This window comes from Zonotrichia leucophrys, chromosome 6 (genome assembly GCF_028769735.1).
Source record: "Zonotrichia leucophrys gambelii isolate GWCS_2022_RI chromosome 6, RI_Zleu_2.0, whole genome shotgun sequence".
In the NCBI taxonomy this organism is placed as follows: domain Eukaryota; kingdom Metazoa; phylum Chordata; class Aves; order Passeriformes; family Passerellidae; genus Zonotrichia; species Zonotrichia leucophrys.
In genome coordinates this window covers 17,945,342-17,972,875 of record NC_088176.1, presented here as the reverse complement: position 1 = coordinate 17,972,875, position 27,534 = coordinate 17,945,342, and the positions used below count along the sequence as shown (strand labels likewise).

At 38.9% G+C, this 27,534-nt stretch overlaps 1 protein-coding gene across 1 annotated transcript in view; it reads right to left on the bottom strand.

The window, feature by feature from the left end:
* FRMPD2 (FERM and PDZ domain containing 2) overlaps positions 1-27,534 on the bottom strand; it is a 40,968-nt gene that overhangs the window by 10,784 nt on the left and 2,650 nt on the right. The window contains exons 3-27 of the mRNA XM_064716998.1: positions 26,618-26,775; positions 25,085-25,150; positions 23,766-23,951; positions 22,778-22,904; positions 20,875-21,006; positions 18,444-18,528; positions 16,298-16,448; positions 14,601-14,672; positions 13,754-13,928; positions 12,787-12,937; positions 12,552-12,690; positions 11,524-11,676; positions 10,008-10,193; positions 8,973-9,129; positions 7,936-8,146; positions 6,996-7,099; positions 5,906-6,004; positions 4,708-4,815; positions 4,472-4,588; positions 3,774-4,006; positions 3,120-3,224; positions 2,070-2,163; positions 1,520-1,605; positions 1,172-1,326; positions 26-233 (exon numbers count right to left, since the gene is read on the bottom strand). Of these exons, the coding sequence (XP_064573068.1) occupies positions 26-233; positions 1,172-1,326; positions 1,520-1,605; positions 2,070-2,163; positions 3,120-3,224; positions 3,774-4,006; positions 4,472-4,588; positions 4,708-4,815; positions 5,906-6,004; positions 6,996-7,099; positions 7,936-8,146; positions 8,973-9,129; positions 10,008-10,193; positions 11,524-11,676; positions 12,552-12,690; positions 12,787-12,937; positions 13,754-13,928; positions 14,601-14,672; positions 16,298-16,448; positions 18,444-18,528; positions 20,875-21,006; positions 22,778-22,904; positions 23,766-23,951; positions 25,085-25,150; positions 26,618-26,775 (3,458 nt within the window). The remainder of the gene's footprint in view (positions 1-25; positions 234-1,171; positions 1,327-1,519; positions 1,606-2,069; positions 2,164-3,119; positions 3,225-3,773; positions 4,007-4,471; positions 4,589-4,707; positions 4,816-5,905; positions 6,005-6,995; positions 7,100-7,935; positions 8,147-8,972; positions 9,130-10,007; positions 10,194-11,523; positions 11,677-12,551; positions 12,691-12,786; positions 12,938-13,753; positions 13,929-14,600; positions 14,673-16,297; positions 16,449-18,443; positions 18,529-20,874; positions 21,007-22,777; positions 22,905-23,765; positions 23,952-25,084; positions 25,151-26,617; positions 26,776-27,534) is intronic.

Here is a 27,534-nt window from a genome sequence, read left to right as displayed (position 1 = left end):
CCCCAGTAATAACACTTCCTGCTACCTGATACAGGAGCCCTTTGAGAGGTTTCCCATTCACAGCTAAAATGACATCTCCAACTTCAATTTCTCCATTCTCTTCAGCTGGCTGCCCTGGAAACAGTCTTTTGATCCTGACAATAGCTCCTCCAAGGTGTTCACAAGCATCTCCTTCCATCTGCAGAACACTAAATCCAAGGCCTCCAGAATTCTTGGTTAATTTCACTTCAAATGTGTTATCTGCTCAAATCAGAGATTGGGAAAAAAGTGGGAACCATGGCATATGTACCCCCTGAGGAGCCAATATAAACTATACTCTCAAAAGACTTTTTACCTGTGTGCTGCAGAGGTAGATCTACTAATAATAAAGCCAAAAGAAGGTTTAGGTGTTCCTCTATCTTATGTAAGTCTTTGAAATCTCACAGTCAGAATAGGGAGAACTGGAATCTATTCCACCATGTGCTCACAGTCTGGTACCAGCCCATAAAGGGGAAAAGCTTTTTGTACCAACATAAAGAGATTCACATGCTATCTTTTTCTGATATTCTTCTGTAAGTGTTGCATAGATTTTACTCTTCTGTAGTTAGTTTAGGCCTTTCCCAAACACCATGCTTGTAGCTGAATTCCAGTGGAGTAACTGCCCCATGGAAAAGTATGGTTCAGACTTGGTGCTTATGAGACAACCTTCAGTTAATGATACAGCCTTTATTTGTTGGGTAAATTCTGTGTAAGTGATCTGTAAATCTTGTGCTTTTGAGAAATTAAGTGATGACAGTCTCCAGTTCCCTCCAGCTTCATCACTGTCAGAGCATCAGCAGCTGTGCTGGTGAGGCTCTCCCTGGGTAACAGCCTGGCCACATCCACACAGCTGCTTCCTGCCCGAGGATGCTGTGGGGTACAGACAGTGTGTCCCTTGCCAGGCCAGTCTCACAAAGGCTGAGAGATACAGTATTGATGACTAGGGCAAATTCAGCTATATCTAGCCACTATAACTCTATAAACATTAGAAATATATTTTTCAGAATTTATTTTTGATTATGTCATTAATATTTAATATTATAATTCTATTCAGTATATGGTTTTCCTTCCAACCCAAAGAAATTTCATAGAATTATTTTCATTCATTCCTTTCCTGCACATCGTAGGAAGTCACCCTGAGTTCCTTCTTTATCGCTTACCATCTGTCAAAAAGCAGCAGTCCTTGGTGCCATCTGTGAGGGATGTTGCCACAGAAACAACTGCACATTGGTCCTCCTTTCTGTCATTAGCAGTCAGACAAGGCTCTGCCAATTGGTAGTTTCCCCTTTCTAAAACCAGTCTGGCAATCTAAAACAGTGATAAACAGGTTCCAGTTACATTGGACACAGTGAGTCCTAAGCCTTTTTTCCTTTTCTGTTTAGAGGAATAGGGTGGGAGCAGAGGGAGGGATGGTTCTTTTGGCCAGGCTTGGCTACTATGCCTCATACTAAGTCCAGGTTAGTGTACTGTGTGTCTTATTGATCTCTGCTCTTGCACAAACCTGGCCAGATTTCTTAAGGTGTTCCACAGCCTGTTTGTGCGTGATGCCACAGAGGCTGATGCCATCTACTTCCAGCAGACGATCACCTGAGGTAAAAAAAAAGAACATCCAGTTGCTTTGATGTTCAGGTTCAGAGGGTGTAAACCTTGAGGCTGCCCACATTACAATAGATCTTCTTTCTTACATGTGTCAAATTAATATTAATTCATAGGAAAGCAATACTGCTTGCTGTACAGCACTCTATAACCAGCAGCTAAAGCATTCCAGGGTATTCTGTAAGTAAATGCAGTGCTAGCATCTGGTTAGCACAGTAACAATGATGTCAGAGTCACTAGCCTGATGGCAGCCACAGAACTGTAACTCTACAGTGTTAATGTGAGGCTTCTGTTTTTTCAGTGGCATCCCTTCATGTAGTACAGGGACAGGCTGAGGAATGATGGACCATATATTACACTTTGCAGTTGTAGCACCTCCAATCCCAAATGTGTTTCATTGTCCACACTAACAGTGAACTCACTGCAGCCCAGGGTTTTATTGCCAGACATGTTACCTATCTTTATTTGTCCATCCTTATCTGCTGGTCCCCTGGGAATGATTGACTTCACATATATCCCACCATGACGCACACTGGTGTTAATTCCACCCTGCAAAACATGCCCACAGATTAGAGTCTTCATATATTCTTCCTGTGGTAAACATCAAAGCAACTTACACATGCACTGCAAAGTAACTGCTTCAGGAATTGCTTTCTTCTTTAAATATTGGGGAAAAGGAAAAGAGGATATTACTCCAAACCTTATTACTCTAAAACCCCATCTAGTTGTAATATACTTCCATAGGCAGTAATCTTATTTTCTCAGGAAAATGCAATGTATTTCAATGTGACTACATAAAAATAGTTACTAAATGTTCATAAATTTCTCCCTGTGCTCACATAAAATGGTCTTGCATCTTTCAGTTATTCTCTAGCTCAGCTTCTAAGCTATGCAATATCCATTCTTCAAACACTAATCTTTTGAACAATATATTAAGCATGGACCTGAACTTGAGCACTCCTAGAAATTTCAGATTAACCTAAGAATCATGATCTGTCCATCTACATCCCCTGGCCAAATTCAGATGAAAAAGATGACCCTTAATTTCTTCTGCAGGCAATGAAATGGATGTTGCTTTACATTCCATTTCAGCAAAGACTGTAGAGACATCTCAGCCTGGAGGGGTAAATTCAAATTAAATAGCTAGGACAAGAACTTGTTATCCAAATGTGGCAGATATTTCTTCTGTAGTCCTCCCTGACCTTCTCTAGTCCTCCCTGACCAAACTCTGCTTTCAGTGGTAGGTTTGTTCTCACATCAAGTCAGGACAAAAAGGGTTTGTACTGCCACGTGCTTTATGCCAGGACACTTCTTTCCCAGATGGTGTGGGTGAGAACCAGGCAATGAGCAGCGACAGTACTTCATGCACTCTGTGTCAATCAGTGGACACTTAGGTTCACAATGTGCCATGCTAACAGTTTCTGTTACCAGCCTATCTTCTCCTGTCTTTGTTCTCAGTCAGGTAACAATTTGACAGACAATTAAAGATTAACAGTGATACTTGCAGTCACACTGATTCCAAAAGTCCCATCTTCTTTAAGAAGCTCCACCGTGTAGACTTCCTTTGAGTTGGTTTCTGATGGAGATGGTAAGTGGGAAGAATCAACTGCCTGTCTCAAAAATAAAAACTTTAATGAGATTACAGCATCTTGGTTTAAAAAGAAAAGGGGGAGGGGAAGGAATTTAAAAAAAAAAAAAGGAGAACATTTCCAGAAGATGTAAAAGGTTTGATTATAAACCTGGAGCATTACCATTTATATCTCTGATATTATTGGAAACTTAAGCTTATGCTACTCAAAATGCAATCTGTCTAAATGCACATAACCTGAGTATATATAGGGAGGATATCTAGAAGTAGGAAATTAGACATGGCATGTTCTGGGACTGGTTTGAAAACTTAAAAGACTGCAAGAATATAATCAAAATTTTGTCCCTCCACTGGAAAAAGGAGGGAGAATTTTTAAAATATTTTGTAGAACAGTTTCCCCATTTATTCACATACTTTAGATAGTCCATCATTTTGACATTTCCAATGTAATTTATTTTGAGGTTTTCTATCTCCTTTCCTTCACAAAGACTTTCCCTTCTACATGTATCTGGTATGTTGTGTGTTGTGTGCTGCGTGTAACATTACTGAGCAGCATCAAAATCGCAGTTACCTCTATATCCAGGCTATTAGCTGAAGGAACTGGAATCCTAGGGCCCAATTTTGATGCTAAATTCCAAGGGAGAGTCTTCTCAAGTTCTGTATTTGTGTCCTGTTCTTTGGGGAGAGCTGTATGACAATCCTGAATCTTTTTTCTCCCACTGTCTACACAAGAGATCTCAGATCCACTAGTGCTGTTTCCTCTTGATAGATTCTTTTCTTCATTTAATCCTTCTTCATACATGTCTGTAAAGCCATACCAAAATAAAATATCGTTAAATGCAAGTAGCAAGTAAACTTGAAGAAAAATATTATTATAACCCAGCACAAGGGGGCAAAGTAGCTACTTATTTCAACTGATTGTGAAATCAGATCTGTAAAATGAGTTAGTCAATGTAAAATGGAGCACTGCTATTGTAGGTGTTCAGAAATGTGTTTGCTTCCTCACTGCAGAGGACTATGCCTCTCTGTCAGAGAAAGAAATGCCAAAATTCCTGTAATCTTCAGCGAGGCAGCCCATAATAGATTTTTTCACACTGATGTAGCAGAGACATCACATGATACCTACCAGAAGTCAACTATTTTAGTGTATGGTTGTTCTATGGCAGTCAGTAGCAGGAATGTAGTACTACATCCCAGTGCCCATTAGAGATGAGTGTCCTGAGTTAACCATTAGCATCCAAGAGCCAGCAGAGGCCTTTGCCTTTATACCTTTGGGTTGAGAGATGATAAGCTCCACTTCATCAGGAGAGTTCTGTATGATTTTAACTGCAGTATTAAATGAAACACCCTCCAGACTGATATTATTCACAGAGATGAGTCGTCCTCCTTAAGAAAAAAAAGATAAAAGCAAGAGAAAGCACATCTAAATAAGGAAATAAATCCAGATAAGCTAACTTTAAACTATGCAAGTATTTTAATTCTAATTAAAAAGTGCAGAAAATGACCTGGTTTGATATTTCCAGCTCTGTCTGCAGGTCCCCCAGGGATAATTGAAGCGATAAAGATACCGAGGTCTAATTTTCCTACATTTTCTCCTCCAATAATTACAAAACCTGCAAAAACGAGATAGCATGAGAATGCAAACACTGGCAGTATGAAAAAAGATGAATCTTAGGAGCACAAAAGGCTCTTACTCCAGTGGCATACCTTTTGTACATGATCTGAAGGATGGGGAGCTTTGATTTACAGGGCATCAAGGTCTTGACTTGGGAGAGCTTTAAACTTACGTTATAATTAAAGTGTGCTGGTGACTTTGATAACTACTTAGATATAATTTCCCAATAATAACGTTTTCCTGGCTCAGTACTTTTAGAGACTCTAACTACTGTATTTCATGAGTCATGAACTAGGTGGACCTGCAGCATTTAACACCTGCAGGAGGGAAATGGTATAAAAGCTCATGAGATAAATTTGAACATCATTCTACATCATGCAAACAGGAAACCTGAGGAGGGCCATGTAAACTTCTAATGTAAGAGATCTAAGAAAATGAAATCTATTGTTCAGTAGTTCAGTTTCACTATCCTAACTCTGACTATTGAAATATATTCTTCTCACTTCTATAATAGTTGAATTTGGGATTAGGATATTACACACGGACCTGCACCATTCATAAATTTGGTTTTTAATTGTATTAATGGTCATTTGTAAAACATGATGGTCTGAACTTCTGAAGTTATCCACAAGAACTTGATACAGTGTGATTAAGGTAATATATAACAAAAATATTATCCAGATAATAATCCAAAAGTTGGGAAACATTTATGCAAAGTTGGTGTAAATATTTTACACCCTCACAGGCACCACCTGTAAGGTCTAAGATAAATAAAATCAGTACATGTGTATTTCAGATACAAAACTAAAACCATGGTTTTCTCAATCTACTCTTAGCACTTGGTTCCTTTGGTCTCTGTGGCCTTATTTAATCCTCTGAAAATGTCACAGTCTTGATTTTTGTTCTTAGTCCTTTTCAGTCCTGGAAATTCTGAGTCCTTCACAGAGATTGGTACTCTTACTCTATAAGAAGAATAAATGGACTAAAGGATTTTACAGTCTTGCCCAGCCTGAGTCAGCAAGCATCAGTGTTAGCACCAGGACCTGATAGTCCCAGTAACAAACGTAACATTTATGTTCTTTACTTACCAAATCCATTCTTAGGGTCACGTTTTAGGCTGACACATATGATTTCTCTTTCTAGACCACTTAGCAAAACTTCCTTTTGGGTGGCTGGTGATCCAGGTGCTGCAGAAACAAAACAGCTAGAATAAATGTAGATTAATGCTAGGAATACAGCATGCTGGGAATATTCACGTACTATGCAAAACTAAGGCTTCAAAATTAATATATGTTTTATCCTTGACCTCAACATTACTGTTACTTTGAATCAATATAATTCTGGAAGAAAGCTCAAACAAGTGTTCAGAAGTTTTCATTCTTTCTAAAAAACTCTTTACAGAGCTGTGCGACCTTGTCCTACAATGTTCCTTTCTGGGACAATATATGTTTTTCTGCAGTGTTTTTATTAAGACTAGAATATTTAAAGAGTCAAGCATGTAGTGCCCATTGAAACTGAGGGTGATTTGGACACAAAATCTCCTGTGGGCTCTAGCCTTAGGCCCTATGGGACCTGAAGGTGCAGTCCAACCAACACTGATTGCAACGGTGACTACTTAACATTGGGCAATTGCCACAGTGTGTCTATAGTAGTGTTCTAATTTTTAAATAGACTAACCAGATAAGCATAACTTCATGTTCCATAGATTGGCTCCCCATGTGCATGCAGTCTGGCTTCTGATAGAAAATTAGATATTCAGTCCTTAGTATCATGCAAGTGCAAGAGCAGAGTAAAGACCTGGAGCCTTTATCCAGGTCCATGCTGTCCCATGCATTATTTATTGAGTTGTAGATCTCAGTTTTGAACCAAACAATGACCTCTGAGCACAGGGATATTGTCCCATGCAAGAGTCTCTGGGTATACTGAACTACATCTCTGTAGAGCATTAGGCACCATTATAGAATCATTTTACCACCAAGTCCTTTACCACTGAACCTGATGCAAAGTGGGGCTTAAGGAGAAGAAAACAGCTTGTCTTGCTAAACTCTGGACTAATTTCCATTACTAGAAGGAAAAAAAGATAGTCTTTAATCTGTAAGTAAAATACATGTTGGTCTCCTTCTATTGAAACAATAAACATGGAAGGGTACTGTCTCTCTTTATGATTAATATACTTACCACTGATGGTGTTCTGAGTTGAATGGATAGAGAGAAAATCATAACTCCTTTGCTTTCCATTCAAATTAATGTGCATTTCTGACTGGGATAGCCCTGATAGAGACCTGCAGGGCAGGAAAGGAAGACTGTTACAATAAAAAATCAGCAGTGGTATTTATCAGAGTTGGGAATGCACAGGTTTATGGCCTTTCAATGAGTATTCTGATTTCTGGCACATATTTCATTTTAGGGGAGAAGTGGTTTATCCTTGCCAACATTTACTTCCAAATAACAGCTGCCATTAGACCACTCATCATGACTGATTCCTCCTGTGTTTTGCTCTGAGCTGAGTGCAGGTATCAGGAAAACACTGCATAACTTCCCCATCATTCATTTAGTCCATTTAGACAAAACCATATCTGAAAGTTTTTCTGGTAGTTCATGTTCTCCTCCACTCTATTCTAACTCTTAGTGCTCTAAAAGGCACTAGAATTCATCTTGAGCCTGGGTAGCTATAGTAACCACCTACACAGGTGAATGCACCAAAACAAAGAGGGAGAAGTTCTTGCACTATTCCCCTATGGATTACACATTTGGACATGGAGGAATCAACTAAGTAATGGTCTCTGCATTCCTGCTCAAAACCAGCTCCTGATGGTTTTTTAATTCTCATGCTGTAATTTCCAGTGAAGATACAGACATTGAAGATTTTACATTTATTCTTCCTCATTTTTATACTTCCTCATAACCCAATTAGTGGTTTATTCTTGAGTCTGGTAAAAATTTAAATGTCACTCTTTTTCAAGTTGTTCTCTCTTAGTCTATTAACTTCGTGCCTGCATTTGCACTACTGCTGGCACCATGGAGCCCCAGACCTTTTGGTGTGACCATAGTAAGAACTTTAAAAAAAATAGTTTATGCCTGAGTCTTACACATGTTCAGAGAGAAAAGGCAAACCTACCTGCCAAGATTGCTTTTGTGTCTAGTCCTATTGTTGGTTTCCACACTGAGGTTATCACAAGATTTGCTCATCATCCCAGCAGAAAGGTTTTCCAGGTTTGCTCCATAGAGCACATTCTCTGAGCGAGACAGTCTCTGAATAAGGGCAAGGTGTTCATGCTGAGCTGCATATGCAGAATTCGATTTGTCTATTTCCACAAATTTACTGTCCTCTAAATGAGAAGCAAGAGAAGGGAAGCAAAGATAAATCCACTGATATTATTGCATTTTTTAAGCTTAAAGGAAATTTAAATTAAATCTTTTGAATATGCCAGGAAAAAATTACAGCTATATTGGTTCTTTTATCCTTTATATTACAGATATATTTGTTCTTTTATCCTTAAGGATACCTAGGCCTTGGGGTGAGTAGAAGGAGTTTTCTTTCATAAAAAGTACATGCTGCATTTAGGTTTAATTTCTGTGAATTATACTACAAATGCATTTTCCACAAAGACAGGTGAAATGTACAACCCTATATAATTTAAACCTGAATATTTCTGTGAAGTGTATTTTGTAAATGATTGGTGTATAAGAAACGTCTGTCTTTCAGAGTCTGAATTATCCAGGTTGGTAGTTTCTCATCCTTCACAGGCCTTCCACTCCAGCATATTTATATGTGGGAAGACAGGAGCTCTAGGAACATGTGCTCTCCAAAGTTCAGAGAGACACCAAGGAACTGAGTCATTTGCACAAGTGAAGTCAAATGGGGAGCATCTTGGTGGTAACACTTGCTGTCCAGTTTTCTACCTTTCTGTGAAATCTACTACTTGCTTAATGATGCTTGGGCTCTGCTATATAAAAATCTGGCCCCTCAAAAGATTTCATTTTTCTGAAACAAGGTGGTGCTGAAGAAGATATTAATTTATTTAGGTTCTCATTGGGTAGGCTCGAGAGGGGACTTGGAGGATGGAGCGACAGCAAGAAATTGGAGACACATTGAAAAATAAAACAAAAACTCAGCTTGATACAGACTAGCATAAACATAAGCTTAAAATATACCTGATGAGGTTTGACGAAGTTGCCTAGAATTCATCTGTGCATTGAATTTGTGCTGGGCAGAGCAGAGGTCCAGTAGGTATTTACATGTCTTTGCTGTATCAGTAATGAAGGTGTGTTTCTTACCACTGAAACTGCTTTCAATCATGAATTTTTTTCTCTGAAGAGGAAAAAAAAAGCACAGGTTGCTGTATATATCAGTCATTATATTGAGGCACTGACAGTTCATTTATATCTTGTTGGTTCGTTCAGTTGTATTTATGCCTGACTGCATCCCTTTTGTTCTCAGTAAAGGCCTGTTGTAAATTCAGCACTTGTAAGCCAGGTGTCTGTCATTGGGATCAGAACTCTTCTATGTCAAAAGTCAAGATCCTTAGGACATTGAATGCAGTGATAGCAGGTTGCTAAAACTGCAAAATTTGGCCCTACAGATATTACAATTATTAAACAAATTTAATATGAAAAGGAACATATCTTCAAGGGGGAGAAGGACCATTTTTGGAGAGCAAACAAACTGGGAAATGTGTGATCCAGTTTGACACCTAAACCGTACAACAGTACATTGATATACCTCTAATGTCAAAATCCCATTTAGAAATGGGTCACATCACCAATACTAATTTGTTAACAGTCTTCAATATACTAAGAGATGAGGGTGGGAATAATGAGATCTGGAAAGTGGAAGACATCATCCCATGACCTGATGTAGACAGAAAAACAGAAGAAAAGAGCAGTAAAGACAAGAGAGGAATGGATATGAAACATGCTGTGGAGAGATTTGGCATAGTCTCTGTAATAGTCAGCACCAGATTATTCAGTTTTATGGTAATTTGTCTTTGGCCTTGGCATAAATACTGCAGAACTATACTTCACAAAGAACTCAGTATGTTCATATGCACATCCAGATCCAGCTTTGACTTTAAACTCTTTTCAGAAAGGACTTGCCCATATGGAGTGAATCTAATTCTTGTTCTGAATGCAATTAATTTATCAAAGCAACAGGAAGGCAGTAAAGAGATTCAGTTAGTTCCAACTCACGTGAGCTGAAATTCTCTCTGTTTCACGCCACTGAAATCTTAAACTGGCGATTCTGGTGTGATTTTTGTTCTCATAGACGATGATGCCTTTGGCACAGATTCCCAGGATGATGTCCCCTTCTGTCCCTTTCTTCTCTTGGGACACACGATAGAATAACACTCCATATTCAGGAAGCTGCTGAGTCACCTTTAGAGAAAAAGTGCTTTTACCATGCCTTACTCAGAAAGATTCATGGGAAGAAAGGTAGATAGAGGAGAAAATGCTTCTGAGTGTCTGAGGAGCCAGTGTCTGCCCCTGCCATCTAACCATGTAGGGGATATTCTGAGAAACTCACCTAGATGTTCTGGGTGTTCATGCTTGTCTTTCTACCTCCTGTACTTGGCCACAAAAGTGTTAAAATGTGACTCAGACACATTACAGAACTATGGAATATGACTGGGATTTACTGTCTGATCTGCAGACCAATGTGAGTTTATCCTAAAACCCTACATTTTCTTTCTGGGAAGCTAATGTAGAATCCTCAAATGACTTTTCAATTGTGAACAGAGATTTTCAGTGACCAAAATAAAACACTTTAAGAAGATCTGTTTTCTCAGAAAGTAACCAAAGTACAAATGTTCAGGTCCTGAAAACTGGGGCATCTATAATCGCTAGCTGAATCTGGGTTTTAATTTTTAATCCCTTTCATATTTGGAATTTACATGTTCTTGCCATGGGGTCTTTCTCACTTTCTATGATGAGTTGGCTCCTTCTACAGATTTATTCATTGAAACAGATACTAACAAAGCTGCTTTTTCTTCATGGGATTTGCCACACATGATGGGACTGTCATTAAGGCTAAGCTTCAATCTATTTCTTCAATTGCACTGACAGTGTTAGATGAGGAACTAATATAATTAAATAGCAACTAAACTAAGATGATGCTATAAATACCAGCATGGGGCACTGCAGCAAAATGACTACTGGTATTTATCCATTATCTAATCCTTGATATTTTTCATTTGATGGAATGCAAAGACGTCTGGGGAGAAAGAGAAATTAGCAGGAAAAAAGTGAAATCCCACATCATCATGACACTTTAGAGCCCTAGAGAAATAGTCAAGTGAGAAAATACTTCAGATAATTCCTTCCTCACTTCCAGGGCTCACAGATACTTTTAAACAAAAAATTGCTACATGTTTAGGAAGTGGCTGAACAGCTGCTGTAATTTCAGAAGTCAAAAAAGTGCTTATTCTCATGTTTTATAATCTTCTGGAGCCCAGACATGTTGGTAACATGCCAAAAATTTACATCAAACCTTAGAATGCTGCAAATACACCAAAACGTGCTATAAAAACTCTCAGTGATAAGTGACAGTATCTACAGCAGAATGAAATTCTGAGGTTTTTGTTGACTATTCAAATTTTTTTCACCATATCTAAAATCCAGTGTGTCAGGCAAGAAGAAAATAGACAACATTAAATAGAGAGGGGCTTTCTGCCTCAAAATTAATAGTGTTTGGGGTATGGCAAGTTACCTTTAAAAACTCCAGTTCTGCTTCATCCTCAAAAAGGGAGCGATTCATGCGATGTAATTTAGCAAGCTCTCGCTGTACGTATGCCAGGGTCATTTTCTCTATTCGACTGGCTGGGACGTAGTCTTCAACACGAAAATAGCTCTTCCCATGCATCTGGGGGGCAAAAAAATTGAAAAAAAACAGAGAGACAGGAGCCTTTTGTTCTTTCTTGACTTTTCTTATTCGTTGCATTTCATTTCCAGGGTGACCCATATGCAGAAGTTGCCTTGCTACCATTTCCCAAAGGAAAGTGGGAACAGCACATAGTGCCCTGACAGCCAAATTGCCTCTTGCCCCTGTGCTCAGGCAGCTGCTCAAACTTCTTTGGGCAGAGGGGGGAAAGGAGCTGGGCCTGCAGGTGTGTCCTGCTCTTAGAGCTGACAGCTACAGCTGCATCAGTACAACCTACAGTGGGGACCCCTTGCCATGGTGGATCTGACCACTCAGAGTTCAATCAACAGAGCTATCCTGATTTACATAGCTGAAGAAATGGAAGCCAACATAAATGGGTGTTTTCTTTACACTTGAAACTAGGACAGCTAGTTCAGATATGCAATCAGAGACCTCCCTGTCTTTGCAGCTTGTGGATCTGAGCCTACACATAAGATAGCTGTGAATTCTGAAGGGTGCCTTTGCTTTTGTCTTCCTTATTTACTAACCTCTTTAAGCCCCTCTGCACATCTAAGCTGGCCCTGTGTTGGAAACTTTCTACAGATTTTCTGGAGTTTCTAGGATATATTATCAATTATGAAGGACCTAGACTCTCTCATCATTCTGCCATATTTCCTGGTAAATTCACCTGGCTCATTACTACTCTATAATCAGGAATATTTTAATAATTTTTATAATTGAGTCTGAAGGACTTATCTGGAGGACTTAACTGAAGTTCTCTGCTATTCACATTTCTTCTTTAAACTGTATGTCACAAACAAAAGCTGAAAAAGTTGTAGAGAGAGACCTCTGAGATATACTGTATTATTTCTGCACACCTCAGAAGCATAATTGCCAAGCTCTGCCTGTAAAGCCAAAGCGCCGAGTTTCAGGGCAGTCTCATCACTGCAATATAATCGCTCCTCCAAAATATCTTTACGAAGCTGCAGGTAAAACTGATGCCTTGTCAAGCCATGCCTGGAATAGAAAAGGATTTAGGAACTCAGGAGGAGCTTTGGATAGTATCCCTAAATGCTACTGGTTTTTCTTCAGTCAGCAGAATTTTGCACTTACTGAATAACATTAAAGTGGTTGACAAAGAATTTTATCCTTATAAAGAGAGTGAAATTAATGATGGACATTTTCTTCTTGGGTTGGTCATTCCAGCCATCTGGGGCCACTTTGTAGAGTTTGGTGTCCTCATCCAAAAAGAAGAATTCTTTACCTGAAATGAGAATTTTGGGCTCTGTGATAAACCTGGATATACTTCAGCAGCTTAGTTCTGCTGTCTTCATAGAGTGCATCACTAGCAATAAAAAATAAAATGGATTTGGGATGTCAGCTGAGATTTACTTCTCTGTGTCATGATTTAACTTATTCCTCATTTGATGTAGAACTTAGGACAGTATGTAATTTTGGACTACAAATGTTAGATGCTGGATTAGTGCGGTATCTGAGAAATCACTCAAGGATTCATGGGGCTTGCATTCTTCCCACCATTCAGGTTCTGCACCCCTTTGTAATCCTCATGCCCTACACACAAGGTGTGCTCTTTCCCAGTGTCTCCGCTGTGCCTGCCATCAGAAGGGGACTGGGGAGAGTGGGTCTGGTAGATAACACAGCTGAGCCTGTATCCCACTTATATCTAGGAATAAGCACAGGCAGCCTTTCCCAGTGCAATGCTTCCTGGAATTTCTGCTGGAGCTGCATGGCTCAGTGTTATTTGAGTGCAAGGCTGGGACACAGCCATTTCTGCCTGGGAGTATCAACCTGTAAATGTTTTATGGCTGTGCTGATGCACAGTCCTAGGGCAGACAGGCTTTACATCAGTGCAGTGCAGTTCAATCCAACATACCTTACTTCTGCACAAGCTTTGTATCTGCTTCTACCTAAGGATCTTAAAGGATCTTTGAATGAATTCTTGATGAATGATTCTTTGATGAATTCTTGAATGATTCTTTGATGAATTCTTACTGGAATTCATTGATAAAGTAACTACAGAGGCACTGAGGGACAGAGCTGTACTTAACTGTCTCATTACCTTTCAGGTAAGCCAAGCCAAAGTAGAAATGTTCCACCAAGTTTGCATATGCCACCACAGTGTTGAAAACATCTCTTGCCTTGGTCTTGATGTCACATTGCACCTCAAGGCACTGCCCATTGAGTAGAATCACATTGAGATCCCTTTGGGACAAATAGGATTTCCCTTTTTTAGTCTAAGAACATGCAAGAAAGAATGAAGAATGAGTGCCAAGTACAAGCAGTGCAAGTTCCACAGCATTTTATTACTGAGGCTCACAAGTAGCCTGTCTCTATGCAACCTGATGGAATTGGGCACCACATCATGCTATTCTCTGTCTCCCTATCATAAATTAATATCACAAACCTTTCTAATTTTCTTAAAACCCAAAGAATCACAACAAAACAGCTGACCATACTCAAATTCTCCAGTCACCAGGGTTATTCTAGATTTGGGGCTAATTCCAAATTTGCTTTGCTCTCATTTTTATTGCTGTCTCTGTCAACTTTCTATCTTATCTTGATGAAAAGTAAAGCATGTGCTTGCAAGCTGGAGAAGTTCCATACATTGGAACTAGATGTCATATTGCAGATTTGCTGTACAGTCTTTGTCTCATAGCTCTAGGGCTAAAGTGAGCATTCTTAGCCAAGAAGGATAAATTAAGCTTTTTTTGCACCAACAGAAATAACTAAAAAGCACTAATAATTAAAGCACATCCTTTCAAGTCTCAATACCTCTGCAGGAACTCCAGCTAGTTTTGAGAGGAGGACATGGAGAAAATGCTGGCTTGAGGCTCAGGTGCTACTTACAAAGAACCCTGACTAAAATGTCACTGGATTAGTTCTAGATTCTTAATGTTCATTCTTACCACAATTGATCCAGGCAGCTGTAAGGTCACTGGTGGCTCACTAGACAAAATAACAAATTCTGGACCTGAAAACTGCAAGGAGGCAATTTAGAAATTTAGTGAGTCTTTTTAATGGAATTAAGATCTTGAGCACAAGTATCAATAAAACCCATTTCTATTGTTCTATATTCTGGACCTAATTGACTTCAGTGTCTAATAAGGTGCAGATGATGACTGATGGCTTCTCTCTGTTTGGGGTCCCTCCTGTGTGTACTCTCCAGGGTCTAAGTAGAGGTAAGCTCATGCTGAGACCTTTTCTTCTGTAAAGGCACTTAATCAAGATCCATTTCCTTTGCAAGGCACCTATTTTCATGACACTTATAGAAACTTAATTTATTCTGAGACCTTTTCTCATTTGATTCCCAAATTCTCTGAGGACAGTCACTGACATGTAAACACATACATACACACTGCTGTGATTAAATAAACCCAGCTTCCCTGTGAACTAAACTGGAATGCAGAGCTGCTTTCTTCCCCATAATAAGGACTGACTGATGGTTCTTATTAGTAGACATTGTATTCTTTTGTTTTAATTTCAAAAAACTTCAACAGTTTTAAGGTCTTTTTTTCTTGCTGAGTATCCACCTCAACTAATTTTATATATTGAGTTTTCATCAGATACATCTATGCTTTTAGATCTCTTAAGCAGACACAAATAATTAAATGTCTTCAAGTAATAAGATGTGAATCCTTCCAGCTGTTCCCACGACTTAGTAACTTGACCCATTTAGATACTTTAAAAAAATAGTTTAATAATACTATGGTCCTACCAACAGACAATGCAGTTTTGTATCACATTAAAGAGGGACTAACACTATGTTGTAACAGTTGCTGAACTCCTGTGAAAGGCTGTTATATTCCCCACAAAAACCATAATAAGGAAATTTAAAACAAAATTTATATGAGAAAAGATAATTTTCCAAAGTATTTAACTGAAGCTCTTGACCAAATTTTTGTCACTGGTCACTATTGAGGTTCTGAACTGGGAGGAGATGAAAGGGCTCATCAGCCTGAAACCTGTCCCTTCTTGTTCCACAGCAGAAAACTCCATATGAAGGATCATGGTGGAGTTTTCTGTGATTCAGTTATTTCTGAATTTTTGCAATCTGGAAAAGATTGCAAAACAACATACCATATAAAGAAACATTATCCTTTCCATTTAACAGAGTCCTACCACAACTTATCAAGTAGAAATAGTCAATTAGGAGAACTACTGTCTGGGCACATTCACTGCCAGCCTATGCTTTCTGTCCAGACATGCACTGTAAAAAAATTTTAAGTCCTTTCAGCATCATTGGCTAGCAGACATTTGGGTAAAGTGCCTCGGTAAATTTTTTTGCTGTTCTGAAGCTGCTGTGAAAGTGGTTGGTGAAAACAGTCCATATGGTGTTTGATGCTGGCAGAAATCATATGTAGGTCAGAGAGGGATCAATTATGAGCTTTTGCATAGTCCTTATGGACAATTGCTTTCACTGCCTTCAGTTCTGACAGCACAACTGGATTATGCCTAATTTGGAGTCTGTCAATTTAGAATATTCATCTAATAAGATAAGTCAGTAGTTATTATGCACATCACTGTCAAACAAAAATTAGATGAGAGGCTTCTCTTTAGTGATATTTACATTTTGAAATCAGCTTATATGTTTTTCATCATTCACCTTTTCCTTCCTGTGGAAGAAGCATTTCTGTGATGCAGCAGCTGCTGAGTAGTCCTTTGTGGACACGGAGAAGGTGGAGCCCAAGCTCAGCAGGTTCTGTCGGCCGTTCCTCTGAGTTCCAGCCGGGATTTCTTCTACAGCGCTCACCGACCTCCAAGGGAAATGCATAGTGAGGAAAATATAAAACATGCAGTCAACACAACAGCGACCTGGGGACAGAGAGCTTAAGGTACAGTAACTACTGGAATGCTATGAAGTCCAGGGCAATGTCTGCTATAAGCTCCCTAATGTTTCTTTAGAGAAAAAGAGAAATAATTTAACAGGAGTAATATTACTGGTGCCCTTTATACATAAATCGTAACTCTGCTTTGATTCAATAGAGTCAGGTTTGTTTCTTTTCTTCATTTGGTGAGCCAGATCCAGCTGGTTTAACTTTGGTGAAGCCAACAGGCAAAGACTGTAGCCCCATTCCCTTCTGTGAATTCTACAGGATGAAGCAAATTCCTATTTATTATTTTCTCAAGAAAAAAGCTTCAGAAAGCCTTAACATTTGTTGTTACATTATTCAGAATTTTCCAAGAATGGGAATTAAATTATTTGAATACTAATTCTTTAGGATAAATTAACGTCCTAGGGAACTGAGGGAATTTTCAATTTAATTAAGAGAAAGGTGTGTGAAATCTCAGATCAGAAAGCTGTCTTTGTACTATAGTTTTAATGTAGAAAGTAATGATGTTTTCCATGTGAGTATATATAGATGCTGGTGAACACATGTATAAATATGTGTGTGTGTGTGTAGTTAGACAAGTAGACAGAAACTTCTTTCTTGACAAAAGCAGCCACTATCCTGCAATCTCTTGTTGCATTTTTACAGGTGTACTGGGATATCTCATATTGCCCAGATTATCATGGCTGATTTATCAGGAAGTTCAAACTGTTTACTTGGGACACATTTAATTGGGAGTTGATCTAAATTGAGCATTTCCTGTGGGACAGAATTACTCGTGTTAAAAGAAGAAACTCCTGTTTAACTGGGTCAGGAACCCAAATTAAATGGGATGTCTGTAGGGATTACATGGTGCTTAACTGTGGGATTCTGGTCTTTGTGGTGCCTAGAGGCTGACAGTACTTACATCTCTTCTTCCTTTGGAAGCAGCCATGACTATAGCTGCACTGTGCTAACACCAGTCTAGAAAACTCTTGTTTGGCAGCAGTGGAGTTTCCCTGGCTTTTGAAAAGGAGTTAGCATCAGCTGTACAATCCTCAGTTTTCTTTGCCAATGTCTACAGGGCTGCTGTCCATGCCATGGCTCAAATGAGGCTAATCCTCATGACGGAGCAGAGGTCTTTACTGCTGGTGACCCTGGGTTACCTGCAACTTACCAGTACAGTGGTGGTGTAGGGCTGGGTGTGACTGACACAAGTGAGAAAAATCAGTATAAGCACTGAAGTGGAAATGCAAATGAAAATTATACATTACGTACGTGGTCTGACATAACCACTCCAGAACACTTAAGGTGTGACAGTGCTTTAATGTGACAGCAAGGCAAGACCACATTCAAAATCTGAATGTGGACAAATAAGGACTCTGACAGAATGCCTTGACACGAAAAGTGATGACTATTCATACCTTCTCAAGATATTTTTCCCTTAATAAACTATATAATTAGTAAGGTTAGAAAAGACCTCTACGATCATCAAATCCATCCTTTCACAGTCTCTGTGGAGCAGCTTCCCATCTGTTTCAGTCACAGAGGGAGGGATAGTGCTGCTTCCCTGCCTGGTGCAGACACAGCTGGGGCAGCTGTTCTGGGGGGCCTGTGGCATCTGGCAGGACACAGTGGTGCAGAGTAAATGTGGAAATCCTGAATTTGTTTGGTATGGATTGTGCAGGGCTCAAGTTCTATTCACTGGAGCTTTTGGACTGTTCCACTTGGAACCAAACCAAGTATAGGTGAATATTATTTATTTATTCTACATAATAGAATAATATGTATTTATTAGTTATTCTATATAAATAGTATCTATAAGCAAAACAGTCTCAAATGCAATTCAGGCCTTTTCTGATACTGTCATTGCCACACTAGTTCCTGGCTCCACTTGCTTATAAAACAGCTTCCATCTTGTAGAATCTGAATTGAGCTTACCTGTTTATGAAGAGCTTGTAGCTGCTTTCTGTCCTTGATCCACTAAGTGTGGTGTCACATGATCTGTGTGTCTCTGGAACTCTTCCTTCAATAAATAAAGGAAATTTCAATATTCAAGCAACAATAGCAGCACTCAGCATCAGATGTTGGGACAATTACAACAGGGAAGAAATTTAGACTGGCAGCTTCCTCTCTTGTGTCCTTGCTTGGACATGATAAATGGCTATTTAATAGGATTAGTGAATTCTATACCAGCAGTATTCCCAGTTCCCTAGTTATTGTTACTTCCTCTTCATAACCCTTTATGTGAATGTAATTTGGAAAACAGCTGTCTAGGTACAATGGCTGTATAGGTACAATAGTCATTTCCATCTCTATGGGGGTAATTTGTGAATCAGCTTTTTCTCTTCAAAAATTATGCCCAATTTTTGTTATTCTATTTTCAGGCATAAAATGGGCAGAAAAAGACATGAAACTTCTCTGGCTTAATCAGAGTAGAATATGAAATCAATGAAATGAGAATGATGGTGTCTATTCCCCTGGTTTCTTTCTATGTTAAATATATTGTGAATGTTTTTACAACTTAAAAACACGGTAGAAGCAGTGGATGGTTTGTAGGTCCTTAGCAAATAAGGATTGCATTGTTTTTCACCTTCAGCATCTCTGTTGCTACGGAGTGAACAGGTGTGCTTTGTCCAAATACATGAAGGTTGAGATTTAGAGGGAGAACCAGAGAGGGTTATTCAAGCGGTAGTTCTATGAATGTTTCCTGTATCAGCAGAGATGTTTGAAATCTTTAGGGAAGGATGAGAAGGTTAAATTTTTGTTCACTTGGATCATTTCATTGATCTTATTTGAAGAATTGCATATCAAACTATTACATAAGTAGCATGATAGAGGTGGTAAGATAAGCTGTGTGGAAGCTTATCATGGAAGGGTAATAATTTTGATAAAACATTCATGCACTACACCCTGAGACTTCACTCTGAATTCCAACATGAAAACGTGACACTGAATTCTAGTGTACCAACCAACCAACTGCAATTTTGAAACTTAGAAAATCTAGTCTCATTGCTAAAATAAGCATAAACATGTGGGGATTTTTCAAGCTGCAGATGGTAGTGACAAAATGTGAGATTTGAGATAAGCTAGTTAACAAAGTTAAGATTCAATCCTGAAGCATGCTTTTTAATGAGAAAACCTCACAAAATTCTCTGCTTGCACTGTGGTATTAAAATAATTGCATAAATATATTTTGACAAGACCATAAAATTCCCCTTAGTCTTTCTATATCAAGTGTTATAGCAGTGGGACAACTTGGTTACTTTTAGTGGCCAGACTGCCATGCTTTGATCACAAATCCAAGACACATCTGACATTAAATTAACATGTATTCTTCAAAGAAGTTGATGCTATAGATTTACTTTATGTTAAAGGAGCTCCTAATGTACAGTCTTGATAGAGATATTCATCTCCTTTGATAATGGTGCTCTAGGTAATATTTCTTTTCATAGAAGAATGCTTTTTTAAAAATATATTATGTCATGAAAGAATGCCTGTGACAAACAAGCTCTCACATTCTGTGTTTACTCATGTATTTTTAGAATCCTGTCTTAAAAAATCCTGAGTATGCACAGCTACCAGTGTTTCAGTGGAGACTGAGATATGCACAAAGTCACTGGAATGAGCCTTTGTTAAGTTTATGACCAAAATGTCTTTTAAACTGCTTACAAAACAGATTTCTATTCTGACTTTACCTTCCCTGTGTGTGACTGTGTGTGTGACTCATGCATATGTGTCACTCATGGAGCAGCTGAAGTCTCAGGTTTTTATTGCTGCTGGTATTGATTGCAATTCTGGAGCTTCAGAAAAGCACCTTGCAGGAGGAAAGTATTAACAGGAGTAACCTCGCTTTCCTCATCCTTGGGCTGAGGGCTTAGGGCTGAGGGTAAGACATGATGTGTTTTTTCCCCAGGATGTGCCTAATTTCTCTCTGAATTATGTCCTCATAGAACATTCACTCTTAGGTATTATTTATAGATTCAACTGATTTTGGAGTTGGCATCTTGACATTGCCCACCGCATTGCATTTGAGGGGTAGTTCCACTTTTTCTGTGTCAAGACCCCATGTGCCAAAAACATAATGTCAAACTTTGTGACCTGCTGAGCAGCTTTACCTGGCAAAGGGGGCAAGAAGCAAGAAAGAGCTGATGGGGTTACATGGTAACCAGGGAATATATAGCTTTACTGTCAGACACAAGTGAAAAAGAATCTAATATAAAAGTGTCTTTCTTCTCTACAATTTAGCACAAATATACCTCCCAAGTTGCATAGGAATATCTGTCACCTAGTATGTGGTCAGTCCCACACTTCAGGGGACAAAAGAGATAAATACATAATTCACAAACATAATCTTTTTTAAGAATCTTACCTCTCCGGTGTCCTCGGTTAGACAGTATCAAAGATGTACTTTCAGAAATACTATTAGAGTCACTATAATCCACAGACAGTTGTCTGTAATCTTCTGTTGACTGACTATAGTTCATTAATCTGGGCCCTTTGTCTGGAAACAGGAAGCAAATGTGGTGAATCATATACTTTGATTATAAGTCATTGTATTTGCATGTTAATGTAAATAACATTTGGATGGGCTAATTTTTATATAGTCCTCATCCTTCTGTATTCTAACCCTGACTCAAATTCCTTAAAGACTGAGGAAAGCTTGGGAACTTAATTCTATTACTTTCCTAATCTTATTCTGACCAAAATTTGCTTTCATATTTCTCAACTATTCCACATAAAACAAATTTAATACATTAATTCTGTTCTATATATTTAACTGAAAGGTTGCAAAGTGCAGATAGCCTGCAAAGTTCTTATTCCTTGTACTCTGAGGTCCAAAACCTTGAGCTACAGCTTCTTCTTTCTGTGTGCTGGTTGGACAATGTCCAAACAGAATCCACTACCAGAGTCAAATGCAGAAATTCCATTAAATGGGTCATCCTAATTCATTAGGATGTACATATTTTTCTTGCACAATGATTTTACTTTGTTTTCATTCTCTCTTGTCCTTTTACAGAATCTCTGAAACATAATTTTTAATTTAAAAAAAGGAAGAAATGGAATGCTGTCTTGCAAACTGCAGCTCACACATTTTCAATATAATTGACACTCTAATTCACTGAAGTCCTTTGGCAAGTGTAAGTCAAGTGACCTGAGTCACGGACAAACACAGAGATCTCATCAGATGCATTATCCCTAGAACCAGTGTAAGAAAACTGGCAGGAATTTGTGACTAATATGAGGTTGAAAATGGGGCCATCCCTTTTGGCAGCAGAAGAATTTCTATTTACTTTTGCAAGTGTGAATCTATAAGCTCAGTTCTTGAGTGAGTGAACCAATATGCCTTGGGGAGTAGTTTTTCTGTATGTTTCCAAAAGAATCCCCTTTTCTTATAAGCAATAATACCTAATAAAATGTTCCAGATATATTTAAGTCTGTGTTTGGTTCTGGCTGATTTCACGGAGCATATGTGTGATTTACTGAATAGGAATTGTATTGTTCATATGCCTAATGCTGAGCATATTAAAAAAAAATCCTGTGTAGCTTGGGCCAGCTTTCCCCTTGCTCCAAAATCAGAGATCTCTGTCAAAGTGAACAGTACACTGTGGACACTAGAAAAAAAGACAGAATTACTTACAGAGTTATATAATTACTCTGAGAGAGAATAAATCTTGATCTTAGTCAAATTAAATAAAAAATTGGTATATACTGTTTTATATATATAGTGAGCAGGATTTGGCCTTGTCTTGAAATCACTCCAGCAATTCATGTATGAATTAATAAAACATCTTTTGAATAGAAAATTAAACTAAAATCAAAAAAAGAAACCACAAATCTTTGCTTGAATGATCAAATAAGAAAGATGAATATATATTCCTTAATGGCAGGAAGATAATCTCACAGAACCTCACCTTCAAAAATACACTGGAGTATGCAAAGTACAAAAGCAGTTTTGAAAGTAGAGGAGTTTTATATGCACAGGTTTTATGCAAAGTGCTTTAAGAGTCAAATCTGTACAAGCTGATTTGTTATTGTTGCTTCACAGCCCTGAGACTACTGTCTTTTGTGAAAATAAGGAAAAGAAACCTCACTGACTTGCCTCAGAGTCTTTCCATTATGAAGTAATTTATATGTACAGCAGTAACTATCCTATCTAACACTACATGTAATCACTACAGCATGAAATTAAACAATCCATCTACTTTGGGAAAGACACAGTAAAGGCTGTCTGTATCCTTATTAGAGAGTTCAGGTTATAAATCTTTCTTTACCTTGGCGGAAATTCATCTGGGATGCCAGTGTTGAGGTGTCGGATATTTTTTCATGCAGTCTTTTCCTTATCACATGACTTCTGTTGAGCTGGGAGGCTGTGCTGTCTTCAGTGACCACCTGCTCTGTCTGGAAGGCAGCAATATTCAAAGTCACTGTCATATGATATGTGAACTTCAGACTCTCAAAGTGAAGCGATCCTTGCCCTCTGGCTGTCAGAGGCTGCTGATCTGCTTTGGATAAGCACCTTCATTTTCTCAGAGTAACACAAAGTGGGACTGAGTATGTTGGTTCCATGCTCTCGTGCTAGCTAAGTTTAAGAGAGGACACCCTCTGTTGCAGTAGCAAAGAGAGTAGGAAAGAGTGCAAGGGAAAAATTATTCTCAGAATCATATTGAATACTGACTGAAAACAAAAAATTTCTGGTGTGTTTTCTTCCATTGTCATTCAGCTTGTCAACAAAAATGGTTTCTGATATTTCAAATTTTGAAAAAACTTATGTGCTCTTTTTTAAAGATCTCATGTGATCAGGTTTGATTGCACAGCAAATATTCAGTTCCACACAAGGACAATGACCTAACTTCCTAACGTGATGTAAATGAGATTTCTTTGGATTCCATCAAGAAACCCTGAAACCAGAACGGCAATGGAGAAATTTTTACTGTTGTGTAAGGTGCTTTACTTTGGCCAATATGAGGTCTCTGTAAAGGTTATCATTGCTTCAGTACTAACTAAAGAAATTAAGATACTGTAAATACAAAAGCTCAATCACTTCCCAGGAGTGTAGAAGTGGTGTGTGAGATGGCTTCATTGCTTTATTTGCTTGTACACATGCCCACACAATTTCCTGCTTAGAAGTCTAGAACCAAATCTCACTTCCTTAATCCATACAAACATTAATTCTGGCAATCACTCACCTGTCTCCCATGTTGCTGGGCACCTCTCTAACAACAGAAAAGGAGATGACTGAAGTGTGAGAGTAGTACTTACCTCACTGACACTTCCCACTGCAAACTGAACCATTCTCTTTATGTAGAATTTTGCTGGTAAGGAAGCAGATTCCTTCTGATGTGCTTCACATGCTTCCAGAATGGATTCCAGAGAAAGTCTTCTGTGTGGCAGATCTTCACACAGTGTCAGCAAGAGTGTATGTAGTTGGTCACTCAGCTGGAGGGACTGAGTCAAAATAGAGGTACTGTTAAGTGACATCTCCCAGGGGACTGAAATCCTGTGTAATCTGGGACCAGGAATTTCTGTAAGCCTTTCTGTAAGCCTGGGTGAGGAACATGCACTGAATTCCTTTAGACTTTGGGAGAATTCCAGACAAGCAGCATAAGAGCATGGAATGAACCTATAGTGGGATCCAGGATAGCCTTGGAGGGAATTAACATCTCCAAGAATGATTGTTGCCCCAATAGGGGCTTCTTGGTGACAGACAGTTCAGTTTGCTCCAGAGCTTTGTTAATTAGACTGTGAATCAAAGATTCATGGAAGTAAGGTATGTGGTAGCATTAGCTTCAAAAAGGTGAGGAGTTTTACCAGCCACAACTGTTGTCATAGAGACCAGATACTTATATTTTAAGGCCATTTAGCTTATAAAGCTTTTTCTCTTAGAACAATGTGAAGGGGAGGTTAAATCTACTAGAAATCTGTGTTCTCCAAATTGAGAACAAGCAACCAAAAGCATCAATATAGAAATGAAGCAAAATGTATGTTGCAAGTCTTTGGAAGGATTCTGGGTAAGCAAGAAACTTGTAATTTCAGCTTGCAGAGATACTGATAGAATTTGTTCAGAAATAAGGGGAGTTGTTTAGTTTTATTCTTCCATCCTATTTTTTGGAAAAGCACATAAATGTGCACAGCACATGCCAACATGCCAACATGATGTTTTTGTTTTAGTCCTGTCTATCTTTGAGTAATAGAATTGTGGAGTAATTGAAAAAGACCTTTAATATCATTGAGTGCAATCATAAATGTAGCACTGGCAAGTCCACCACTAAGTCATGTCCCTAAGTGCCACAACTACACATCTTTTAAATTCCTCCAAGGATAAGATTCAACCACTTTGCTAGTTTTTGAAGAAACATAGGGGAGAAAAAAAAAGGAAAGGAAAGAAAAGATGAGCTCCAACTAAATTCCCTGATTTGTGTGAACTGATATTTTTGGTGAAGCTTGACCTTCACACAAGCTCTTAAATTCTTTTCTAGTGGTCCAAAACACAAAGCTCTTCTTAGTGATACTTAAGACTATGCCTCTCATTCTTTAAACCTACCAGAATAAATGAAAACAAAAGTTTTTGTGTTACTGGCCTGGTTTGGAGGAACCTGGTAATCTGCTGACCAATAGAGGGTCATTCCTAAGGAATACACCAGCATCTGTCAAAACAGAAAAGGAAACCCTGTGTGAAATCAATACAGGAAATCAGTATAGGAAAGCCTCATAATAGACACACCATCTCTTTGTGTCTATGGTCACAAAATGGCAGAAGTCACAGAATCATATAGATGATTTTTTAAAAAAAACTAGAGTAAACGTATCTAAAAGTAAAATAATGACTCTTAGCTTATGGAGTAGGTTGCATGCAATTAGTGATGTCTTTTCCTGGTCTTAAAAAACTGAGAGCTAGACATGATGATAAGGAGTTTTTGTCTTGGTGTTTTAATAAGGATCCTTATGGTGCACCGTTTTGCCAATGCGAGCTGTGCCACAATGCACACACACGACAGATCACTGGTATACAATTTATAGACCTTACAAATCTGCATATCTCACAGGGGTGCCCCAATGGGAGGGCTGGATGAATGGTATGATATTACCCCATCCAATGAATTACCCCATGGATGGGCTGAATCTGTAGTTTACAGGGTATGTTCTAGACAGGACCTTGGTTTCCCAAGACAACGTATGGTTTTCCGGTCTCCTACTATGAGGCCTTTAGGATGTCTGGTCTCCTGGCTTAATAAATTACTAGGGCTATGCTAAGTTATCAGACTTAAGGAGTTACAAGTATGCATGCTAAGAATTCTGAGGATACACAAAAGTTATATAAAAAGTATGTAAAAGAAAAGGCAAAAAATTCATCTTGGCATCATTAGTACTGTTCAGCTTGAGGGGCTGAACCAGGCTGCCCTCTGTTCAAAGATGCCAGAAGTAGGGAAAGAAAACTGAACTCCATTCTTAATTTTGAAGCTCTCCCATTGCTGATTAAAATTCCCCCCTACCTGTGGGACTGACTAGCTGTTATATGCAGGAAAATAATTACTGGAATAAGGCTGCCTATTCCACAGCTTCATTTTTCTGCCTAGTGTCTAAGTGGTCAGTTGTGTGGGAAGCTGAAAATACTGTGTTCTGCCTGAGGGGAGTATGTGGTCTGAGTGGTATTTAAAACTTTGAGGTGCCTGAATGTTATATCTTACTGTCTTTCCAGAGAGACTCATTTGTCAGACTCATTTGTTAACAAAGCTGAACAAATTTCTGACTTCCTGGGACTGCTTCTACCCTCTGATTGTACAGATACTGCAGTCCTGCTGCTTCTGAGATTACAATTACCATATCTGCTTGAACACCATTCCATAGAAATATTCTTCTTTTCTGTAGGCCTTTACAAATAATACATTTCTTCAGGCCTGTGGGACTGATGTTCAAAATTGATTTTGATGTTGACATGCATGCTAATCCAGCAATAAGCTGCAAGATACATGTAACATCTTTCTAACTATAGCCTAATTTGATTAGTTTTATTAGAAATGGGATGTGACAGTAGATGCCTGGCAAATTGCATTAAAACCCACAAACTTGTCTTCATGAGGTGCTGTCAAGATGCACTTTGCAATATTCCTCACCTTTGTTAGTCCAAAGTGCTGGTTTTTACTTGGGCGGTGGAGCAATTCTGGTGCACTGAAAGGGGCAGCTTCTGTCTGAGATGCATTGTTTTGGAAAAACAAATTTCCTTCAGCAGACAGTAGTACTGACCATGGGCAAATCACACAGATGGCAGGGTCTGAAAAATGTTGAAGTTGATAAAATGGAGATCTTAGCGTTTAATTCACTGTACTCAGAAAATCATATTTCTGGCATCTCACCTGTATAACCAAACTCATCACTGGAGATGGACCCAGAATGACTTGCCTGACTGGGGACCTTATTGGTCCTGAGCCACAGACTGACTTCCCAGCCTGACCTCAGACCTGCCTTGTCACTGTGGCCTTGCCTGGTGATTGCTGGGCTCTCTGACCATGGTAATCTTCAGCTAGTGTTCTCTTTTGCTCCTTGCATGTTTTCTGTAGTGTTGTACGCAAACACAAGTCACACATGCTGGGAAGCTTGTCTGTTTGAGGAGCAGCCAGCCAGCTTGTACTTCATCCTAGTGGAGAATACCTGGCCTTCTGTAGGGCTGGCCAGCCAACGAGTGGCATTCCTGCCTAACCTGGCAGTGCCCCAGCACACCAGGAATATTCTGTGACAAGTGGTGCTGATCATCATGAGATCTGGCATGATTTATTGCACCATGCACAGCACAGCAAATGTGGCAGCATTAGCCTTGAAAAGAGGCTGATTACAGAAACAATATAGCTGCAATTGGGAGATGTGGAGTCAGAGATATGCCTTACTCAACTGGGATGATGCTATGCACTGGCAGGTAACCTTCCCTGTGCTCAAAATAGCTGGAACACTGTGGATTCAGCTTCAGAATGACTCCAGATTGACATCACTTCTGGACTTGAGCTCCCTAAAGACAAGTTTTAGCAGCCTAACACTT